Below are 10274 nucleotides of genomic sequence, written 5' to 3'. Positions count from 1 at the left end.
TGAGTTTCACTCTGGAGTGTGTGTGTCTGGGTAGGGAGCCTTTCTTACAGGAAAAAGTAAGTTTTCTCCACCTCGAAGCTACCCCCATCCCCTTTTGTGCCCACCTTGGGAGGAGTGGTCTCATTCTGGGGAAAAGTTCTAGGTAACTTTTTTCCTTCCAATCCTGCCACTAGCTTTTTAATGACTGTACCTAGGTCCCTAGACCTGCCTGGGTTATCCCTGGAGAGTGTAGACCCAGGGCCCAGGCAAGTTGTGAGAATGGTGGAACAGGTAGGAGAGAAGAGCCCTCCCTGCCAAGTCTGAGCTGCCTTGTGGGGTCCCCTGGGGCCTGGGGCCTCAGGAAAGACAGGCCTGCCTGAGCAGCTGGTAGTTATTGCAGATCCTCCGAGTGAAGACACCAGTGCTGGTGGTGACAGCTCCTCGCTGGCTGTGCCAGAAGTCTGCTCCAGAGGGGATAGGGTGGGGGTCAGAGGGCAGATTCTGTCCAAGCCCCTGCCTTGGGTCAGACCTGTTGCTCTGCTGTTCCAGTAGGACAGGATACTCAACCCCTCCCTGGAAGCTGGGATAACACTAGGCCTCCAAAGGTCTAGTCCAAACCAGGATCCCTCTGGAGGTACAAATAATGCCTTGGTGTGGGGCTGGCAGGTGCCCTGCCACCCCCTGCCCCCCGGGTTAGCAGCCGCCTTCCACCTTGATGTGCAGGATCTTAGAGAAGCCAGGCCTTCGTCGCAGGGCCTGTGAACCAAGCCCTGAGTTAGTTCTCTTGCAAAGCTGGTGGGGTCCTCCCTCCACACTCACCCAGGCCACCAGCCCCAGCCTAGGAATGTCACTTGGGGATCTTGGTTGGCCTCAGAGCCAACCTCTCACCTGGAGTTTTGTCACCATATCCTCAAATAGCTTCTGAGCCTCAGGGCTGCTGGGCTCCTTGAAATAATCAGCAATTCCAATTTGGACCACAATGGACTTGAGGTTCCGACAGATGCCTGGGGAAAGGTGGATAAGGAGGCCCCACGTTTGGCCTGCACAGCGGGGCTACCACCTCTCATTTCACTGATTAATGACATCAGATACCCCCTGAGGAACCATCATGTGGCAGCCACAGAAAACAAAAGTAGAGCAGGCCTACGATGGCCTGGGATGCACAACTGGACCAGGGAGAAGGTGGATGAAGGTACTCTGGGAAGACAAGTGGACAACAGCCAACTGCTCAGCAGTTCTAGCAAATTCCCTGGCAGAGGGGACAGTTTTACCCTGGTCTGTACACTTGGAGGTGATTATGAGGAACAGAGTGGCTGAGAGGAAGCTTGAGCATGAGGGTGGAGGAGATGGGGACAAACCAGGCAGGCTGCACAGGGTTTACAGGATGGAATGTGGCTGTTCACTAAGGTCAAGGGCTGAGGAGCCTGGAGAGTATGAATTTGAGGCTGAGCAGTTTGTCCTGATGGTGTATCCAGGGTGTGGACATGGGGCTGAAGGGGAGGGGAGAGGAGGGTTCTGGAGGTGATAAGGTAAAGGAACCTTCAATCTGGGAACAGGGTCTTCCCAAGGGCCACAAAGTCCTGGATGATGGTCTCATTTGGGGGAAGCAGCCCAAGCTGGGTACCCTTGTCCTCAGTGAAGGCAGAGAAGTGACAGAGTAGAGAGTGGGTAGTATTAGGTGAAGGGCCAGAGGAGGCCTAAGAACTGTCCTAGGGAGCTTACACACATTACTGCCCACCTATTCTAAGCTACACGAGCAGTAGACCCAGAGCTGAAACCCAGATCAGTCTAGCTCCAGAAACTGCACTTTTAATCTGTCTGCTCTCCTGCCTCAGCCCTGGTGAAGACTTACACAGGGACAATTTCTGCATGGCTTCTGGCTCCAATGAGACTATGCCAAAGCACAACAGATATCTTTGGAACTGGACTATTAGGAGTGGATACTGGCAGGCTCGGAATGCCCACTGGCCTAAGAAGACACTGCTGGCAAAGCCAAGACCAGATATTGCTGTCTGCCCCCCACCCCCATGCTGGTGTTTGCTGATTAGAGCATCAGGGAATTGTTTATGCTACCTGCTGACAGGCCATGGTGACAGGTGAAAGCCATATCCTGCCCTGCATTCCCCCATTACTCACTGTTGAAATGCAGTAGGGCCTTAGGAGTGACAGGGGTGGCCGTGAGTACCAGCATCTCTAGTCCCTTCAGGCCTTCCCGGCAGACCTCAGCTGCCACCTCCTGGGTGATCTCTGACACATGGTCCAGCTCCAGGACCTGCAGCCGCATGCAGTTTCTTGCTAGGAAGAGGAAGAAGGCAGGCCCTGCTGACAAACTCCCTAGGTCACTTCCTGCCCAACACCCTTGGTCCCCTGCCACCACCCAAGATGCAGCCCCAATCCCCTGTAGAATTTTGCAGGATATTATTGCACCCTTACCAGCTTCTCACCTCACCCCACCCCAGTCCCAAGGGACTCACCAAGTGATGCCAGGCCCTGCACCCCACAGCCGGCGCCCCCAACCCCCAGAGCCCGGAGGTGGGGCCAACAGCGACCGATCATCTGCAGGCAGCGGTTACTGAAGCGCGTGGGCTGCTGGCTGGAGAATGGGGAGGGGGCAGTCAGGGAAGCCTTTGGATGCCTGATGCCCCAAGCGAGTATATTCCTCTTGGGGGATCCCTCCCTGCCTCAGGCAAGTACCCCGACAACAACCCAGCTGGCCAAGTCAGAACACTGGCATCATCCCTGACTCGCCCCTCTCACCTCTTGCCATGTTCTGAAGTTTCAGATTCCTGAGTAACTCCTGTACCACAGTTTAGACCACCATTGGATTCAGCTAGATTACTACCAGTCTCCCTGCCAATCCATGCTCCACAATGCAGACAGTGCACCCTTCATTCCTACAGCCACTCACTGTGTCATTCAGCAGATGGTTATCAAGTGTCTGCTACAGCCAAGAACAACTGAGCCAGGCCCTGGAGGTGCAGTGGTGACAATGCAGACATGGTCCCTGCCCTCAAAGCATGGGCAGTCTATTTTACAGAACTTTGGCAGTCTGATCTCAGTACTTTACTTAAAACCTAAAATTCTCCAATAGTCTCCCGGTACTTTCTAGATAAAATGCAAAAACCTAAACCCCTTAACATGGCCCTGCCTGCCCTCTCCCAACCTGCTTGTCCACACCAGATTTGCCATTTCCCTGAACATCAGACTTGCCATCTCTCAACATTCACCTAAGCAACAGACATCTCTTTGGTATCTGCTACGCACTTGGTACCAGGGATACAGAAATGGACATTCACAGACTCTGCCCTGAGAACTACAAGTCTGATGTAGGAGACTGAAACAGAAATAATTGCAAAACCGGTAACAGCAGGTGTCAGGACAAGATGCAATGGGAATCAAAGCAGGAGCACAATGACTGCTTCCACCAAGGTGTTAGGGAAGGTACACTGGATGGGCTGGGAGGGGCCAGCACATGGAGAAGGATTGGAGGGCAAGGAACAGGGAGGGTTAGAACTATAGGAACTATAGGTAGAGTGAGGGATGACTTCACACCCTCCAACGATCAGCTCTTATATGTTACATACTGACCCAGAATTGCCTGTCGTGTGTCAAACAAAACCCAGCTACTTTTAGCTGTGTTTACTGAACACTTACTGTGGGACCCACAGGCTCTGTGGTATAATCTCACTGAAGCCAGTAACAGCTCTAATAAGGTCAGTAGATTCCTAATATCACCTTCACTTTGCAAGTTGAGAAACTAACATGCCGTTAGGTTGCTCACAATGGCACTGCCACTAAGCCAAGACATGACTTCTAGGTCTAATTTTAAAGCTCTATTCTTAATGCCTCATTGTGCAGATTAATGTGTGTGAACCTGTCTCCTCAAGAGCTTATGGAATGGGCTCAGATCTGTCCAGTCCTCAGCCCCAGACCAGATCCAACCCTTTCCCTTCCCCACCCACCCAGCCTGAGCTCACCAGGGGTGAAGAGGCGCCACCTGGAGGGAGACAATCTCTCTGCAGCCTGCACCTAGAGCCCAAATAACTTCGTGGCCCACTGGGTCTGTGGCACTCCTGTTGAAAAGACAAGGCTGGAGTGGCTCATCCTGGCAGTTTCGGCCCCTGTCAATCCTTCCTTCCCTTAGGTCACAGAGCTCTTGGGTGCCTTTGTATGAGGACCTGGGGAAAGGCCATGCAGTGTCTAGGGATCCTTGGGGTCCCAGGCCAATAGGGTATAGGCCTTGCTTCTGGTAAAAGGAACCCACCTGTAGGTGACAGCCTGCAGGGCACGACAGTAGCAGCTGGCCAGCCAGAGTGAACGGTCGGTGAGGATGTTGGGACAGTGGGAGATGCGCAGGATCAGCAGGTTCCCCCCGGCTGCCTTCAGCAGGGACTCCAGCCCTGCTTCAAGGCAGCCCCTGGGGATGACCAAGAGGTCACCTGCCTGTGGTCACCTCCTCCTCTGGAAAGCATCCCCACTTCATTCCAAGTCTGGGCCCAGGAGCACCCGCCCACCCACCGCAGCCTCACCGGGTGCTCCGGGCATACTCCTCCTTGCTCTCCTTCTTCCCCCGCTGTCGGGGCTTCAGGTTCTGCAGGGTCAGCGAGTGGGCCTGCGTACACCACTGAGCCAGCATTGCCAGAAACTGCGTAGAGAGGGAGGGTACATGGAGAACAGGGGGTCTGCACTTGGCTGGCTGGAGAAAAGCCAGCCCCAGAACAGGAGGCTCTGTGAGAGGATTTGGGGGAGCCAGGCTGGAGCCAGGGTTGCAAGGACCAGATTCTGCCAGGGGGAAAGGGGTTCCCAGCAGGGCAGAGGTAGGCACCTTGGAACACACTCTCGCATTCTCTAGCAGCACCCTTGTCCAGACAGCAGGGTGACGGGCCACGAAGCGCCAGTCCCGGCAGACCTCGGCAGCATGCAGCAGCGTGCGTGTGTCCAAGTAGGTGAAGATGCAGAACAAGGCAGCTCGCATCTTAAGGATCTCTGGGCTGATGACCTCGTTGGAGCGTGAGGGGCTACCCCGCTCCCCTCGCCGGCCTCGTCCACTGCCTCCCTCGGGGCGGGCTGCAAACACAAGGGAGCAAAGGTGACAATAGAAGGTCAAGGGCCAGGGCAAGGATGTGGGTGAGGAGCTGGGGCAGGGCAGGAGCTGCAGGAGGAATGGGCATAAGACCCATGCTGGGGGAACCAGTGGCTTGGGAGGAAGGCCAATCTGCTCTCCCCTCCGCTATGGTACAGCCACCCCTAATTTTACATATTAGCAAAGGTATTCCTTCCTCATATAAACTTTCTTTTTTAAGAGTCAACACTGGGTTGGGGTTGTGGCTCAGTGGTAGAGCACTCGCTTAGCACGTGGGAGGCCCTGGATTCGATCTTCAGCACCACTTAAAAAATAAATAAACAAAGGTATTGTATCCAACTAAAAAATAAATATTTTTTTAAAAAGTCAACCCTGACCCTAACTCCTACCCTCCTGATGCCTCTGCATATGTGTGTGGCCTGTGTGCAGATGGGGCTCCCCACTGCACCGGGAGCTCCAGAGTCTGGAGTCAACACTCTCCTCTACATGTCACTGAGCTCCGCATGTATACAGACCCTGTCCCCCAATGTACCATCCTTGCACTGGCTACCCTGTCATTCAAGTCTCTGCACCAGGCTGGAAGGGCACTTCATAGGAGGGGTGGGCAGGTCTGGAGAAGAGGAAGGGAAGTGCAGGAGGTCAGAAGATTTGCCCTCTTAGCCCTTTTCCCCCGGGGAGGGCCCAGCACCCTGGGGAAGGCTGGCCTCTCTGCCATTCCTCTCAGGACTTACCTGAAAGCCGGCAGCTGCTCACTTGCCCAGCCATAGCAGGCCCAGGGCGGGGGACATCTGAGGGGCCCTCAGCCTCCGACTCCGTGGTTCGAGAGCCCACGTCTGAGACATCACCCTCCTCCCCCTCAGTGCTGTGTCTTCGAGGTCTGCGCTGCCAGTTCTGGATGGCCTGGCGCCGTAGGCCTGAGCTTCGAGGGGCCTGGGACCGCTCTGAGCCACCATTGGTAGCCTGGGCCCGTGTGCCCAAGCCCCCAGGGCCACTGTCTTCAGGTGCCCCCTCCTCTGGCCGGGGCAGCTCCAGGCTGTCACTATCATAGCAGCCTGAGCTCTGGGAGGCAGCTGGCACACGGCTGGAGGCCCTGGGGCAGGGTGGACCAGATGGTGAGGGGCGAGGGGCATCAAGTTGCCAGAATTCTCCACCCTCCCCTTACCACAGATCAAGGGCAACCCATCCGCCCTGCTTCCCAAAAGTTCCCTCTGAGTATGGAAAGACAGATAGGTGACCCAAGGAGAATGGGCACAGGAGGAGAGAAGTCCCAGATGGCCAGCAGATCTTTCCAGGGAGAGGGTGGGCTGTGTAGGGCAGGGCAGGCCCCAGGCTTACCCTGTGCTGGGAGAAGAGCCATGCCGTGATACCGCGTATGTGCTAGGCACGGCCGGGCCCGCGTGGTGCTCTCGCTGTGGGCCCCCAGAGCAGGAGGGAAAGGAAGGGAGGCAGAGGAGGCAAGATGATGAGGAGACAATAACAGGAGAAAGAGGGTACAAGATGGAGAGAAGAGACGAAGGAGAGGAGAGAAAAGAAAAAAAGTTGGGAAGGATGGACGAATGGACAGACAGATAGCCCCAACAGGGAGGCTCACCAGCCCCCTGGCCACACCCAACCCACACCCTAATTCAGGCTATGGCTCCTGGGTTCTCATTTTCAGGGATAGGCAGAGATGGACCCCTGAGGGCTGGGGCTGCTGGATCACACCTTGAGACAGCCTCAGGGGATGGCACTCCTGCCCAGAGGGGCCCCCTTGTTCCAGACCCACACTTCAGGCCTAGGCCTGTTCTTGGGGGGAGAATCAAAGAAGAGAAGCACAGCATTCTAGGGGATGTGAGGCTGTGTGTGAGGGGAGGTTGTGGGGACCAGGTAAGCAGGTAAAAGAGGGGACAAAGGGGCACTCACCATTCTGCCTGGGCCCCGGGCCCCTGGCCCTGCACCACTGCCCCCACCTCCACGCCCCAGGCTGGCACTGGGTGTGCTGCCACAGCTGCTGCTGATGACCTGCAGCTGACGCTCAGCACGGTCGGCCCGCTCCAGGAGTTCCTCGATGAACTGCTGCAGGCGCAGCTTGGCACTGGCCTCCCGAGCTGCTGTCTCCTTCAGGAACTGGTCAATCTGTACCACCTCCCTGGGCCCAGAGCAGGCTTTTACCCTAGAGCCTCGCCTGGTTGACCTGCCACCCTCCCTTGTGGGGAGACACAGGGCACAGCTGCCCATGATGTCTGCTTATGGCCCCACACACAGCCCCCCACATCTAACCCATAACCAGACACATCATCCTCACACAAAAACACAGACACCCAGTTACCTATGGCCTCAATATACAGCCTCCCCAAAAAGGAACAGCGCTAGGCACACACTTTGAGCCACACAGCCATGTGCACATACCCGCTCAGTACACATTCATGAATGTGCCCTCATCATGTATCCATTCCAGGCACATACTCACAGTCTGAGACATGCAAAGCATCATGGAGGCACAGTCTCACTGACACACTCAAACACACACACACACTTTCTGAAAGATTGAAAAATGTATTCAGTCACTTCAATACATAGGGAAATACACTAAGATGCAGAAGCTTATTAGTGTTTGCATCAACCTCCAGGAGTTGCACAAACACATGGCACACCTTACAGATTACCTGAGTCTATATTCCCCAAAGCATCCATGGTTGTTCATGCATCTGTTCAACATTTATTGAGTACCTTATAAGTGCTAGGCACTGTTCTAGATGTTGGGGAAGCATCCCTGAACAAAAGTAGAAACCCCCTGCCTTCTTGGAGCATATATTGCAATGGGGACAGATAAATAACATCTGTAGCCAAGCACTGTGGCACATGCTTATAATCCTGTGACTTGGAAAATGGGAGGAATATCAGGCTATGCATTTTAAAGTAAAAAATAAATTTAAAAGGCTGGCTCTCGTAGTTTTGTTGGTAAAGATGGAATCCTGGGTTCCATCACCAGTACCAGGAAAAAAACCAAAAAACTAAACCTAACATTTGAATAGTTCACAATCCTTCATTTAAAGACCAGAGAAGTGAGGCAAAGTCAGCAAAGAAGAATAAGAAGGAACAGACCAAAAAAAAAAAAAAAAAAAAAAAAAAGGAGGGGGGGATCCTGGGAGAGCCAAGTGAAGAAAGTGTTTCAAGGATCTGCTGTGGATAGGCCAAGAAAGAGGGTGACTTGGCCTTAGCAACATGGTCAAAGACAGTGGTGGAACAGGAAACCTGATCAGAGTGGGTTCAAGAAAAAATGTGAGAAAATAAATTGGAGACCAGGAATACTTTCGTGAAATTTTTTTTCTGTATGAGGCAGCAGCTTAAGGGAAAGTAAAGTTAAATGGGAGACATGACATCATGTTTGCATCCTTTTAGGAATGATAGATAGATAGATAGATAGATAGATAGATTGATTGATTTTGATGATAGGAAAGGGAGAGGGGAGAATTGGGCCACACCTCTGAGTAGGACAAAGGGAAGAGGATCCAGTGCCAAAATGCCAGGCTGGTCCTGGCTGAGTCAGAGCAGGGTCAGAAACAGACACTGTCTTCATAGATAAGCACATGCATGATCATGCTGCCATGTATGTACTCGTGGTCCTGCACACACACGATCATGACACTCTGGGACCCACACACACCAATATTACAAGTTCATGACCATAGACCCCCCTATTACCTAGCCATGACTACATACAGACATGCATGTTCAGGGTGGTTGTGATGGCACACGGGCACACCCACCAGCAGGGCACTGAGGGCCTACTCACTGCTGCTTGCGGCTCAGCTCCTGTTCCTTGTGCACCAGGTCCTGCTTGAGAGAAGCCAGCAGCTCCACGCTCACATCCACCTGCCGCGAGAGCTCAGACGCTCGCTCCTCCAGCTCCTCCTTCTCGCGCCCCAGTCGAGCGCTCTCCTGCCTAGCAGTCTCCAGCTCTGCGGCTTTGCGCTCCAGCTCTGCCTGCAGCCGGCCCACTTGGCCCGCAATCTTCTGCTCCACCTCCTCGCTCAGCCTCTCCAGCCGCCGGTCCACCTCCAACTTCTCCAGAGCGCGTATCTTGAGGCGCGCCAGGCCCTCCTCGTAAGCCACATCGGCTGGCGAGGGGGAGGCGGGCGAGGCGGAAGCCGGGCCTGGGCCGGGCCCTGGCGGCGGCGTCGAGCACGCAGAGGATGCCACGGACTTGCGGGAGAACAGCTCTCCCAGCGGGATCTCTATCTCACGCAGCGCATAGCGTGCGGCAGCGGTGGGCACGAGACCCGGCTCACCCAGCTCCTCGCAGGGCAGGCTGGCGGGCACCAAGTCGCCGGGGAAATGGGCGAGGGGTGCGTGGTGGTGGTGGTGGTGCAGCAGGTGCGGCGTTGCAGGCGACGGCCCAGCAGCCTGCTCCTTGCCCTGAAAGGACGTGCTCTCAAAGACCTCGCGCCGGGCTCCGGGCACAGCCAGCAGGGCGGCGGGCTCGGGCGCCAGCGGGAAGCCGGAGGCTGCGGCTGCAGCAGCTGCTGCAGCCGCGGCGCCGTCACAAATGCTGTTGGTCTTGGAGAGGATGTACAGAGTCTCATAGGTGTGGCTGTACTCTAGGTGGGCGCGCAGGGACGACAGGCTCCGGAAGCGCTTGTGCTCCCCGCAGCGGGGGCAGCGGTATGGCAGGTCCAGCGAGGCCATGGCCCCGCCGCCCCCGCGGCGTGCTGGCTCCACCGCGGCCGCCCAGCGGGTCAGCCGGGCGCGCTCATGGGGGGCCACGGGGGAGCCCCCCTGCAGAATCAGTAAGGCTCAGGGTGCCCGCGACCAGGGTCGAGGAGGCTACAAGAGAGGGAATAAGTCTTAAGAGGATGATTCTCCTCTCCCAGCGACACCTCCCAGGCCCTGGGCCGGAATCCCCAATCAAGTGTAAAGTGACTTTCCCAGGAAACACGTGCCCGGAATGGAGGGGCCTTGGGAGACCTATGACAGAACTCTCAGAGGGGAGTGTACTGCTGTGGCACCTGTGCAGGGCCTGTACATAGGTGGATGAGAGAGAATGGGGGGGGAGGGAGGGGGAGAGGGTGCAGGGAGGGGGAGAGGGAGAAAGAATTATTTCTAAAAATACAGAATTAAAAAAAATGAATCAGTTTTATGTTTAATGGCTCTGTTCTGGAAACAACCCATGTGCTCATAAACAACAGAAGGGATAAACTGTGGTATATTCATAATGGAATGCTACCCAGTA

General features: G+C 55.2%; 1 protein-coding gene across 1 annotated transcript; it reads right to left on the bottom strand.

Moving 5' to 3' along the window:
• Positions 1-479: 479 nt before the first annotated feature.
• FBXO41 (F-box protein 41) lies at positions 480-9730 on the bottom strand (the record flags this gene model as incomplete). The annotated part of the gene is made up of 12 exons (XM_081264023.1): positions 480-735; positions 868-983; positions 2116-2274; positions 2454-2572; positions 3957-4052; positions 4244-4396; positions 4509-4624; positions 4805-5046; positions 5794-6152; positions 6398-6471; positions 6965-7190; positions 8838-9730. The coding sequence occupies 12 exons, from the start codon at positions 9728-9730 to the stop codon at positions 673-675; spliced, it is 2616 nt and encodes an 871-aa protein (XP_081120149.1). The 3' UTR covers positions 480-672.
• Between the last annotated feature and the right edge of the window lie 544 nt (positions 9731-10274).

Source organism: Spermophilus citellus (genome assembly GCF_964194105.1).
Source record: "Spermophilus citellus genome assembly, chromosome: 13".
Classification (NCBI taxonomy): Eukaryota; Metazoa; Chordata; class Mammalia; order Rodentia; family Sciuridae; genus Spermophilus; species Spermophilus citellus.
The sequence above is the reverse complement of the archived record's forward strand: the minus strand, read 5'-3'. Positions and strand labels throughout refer to the sequence as shown.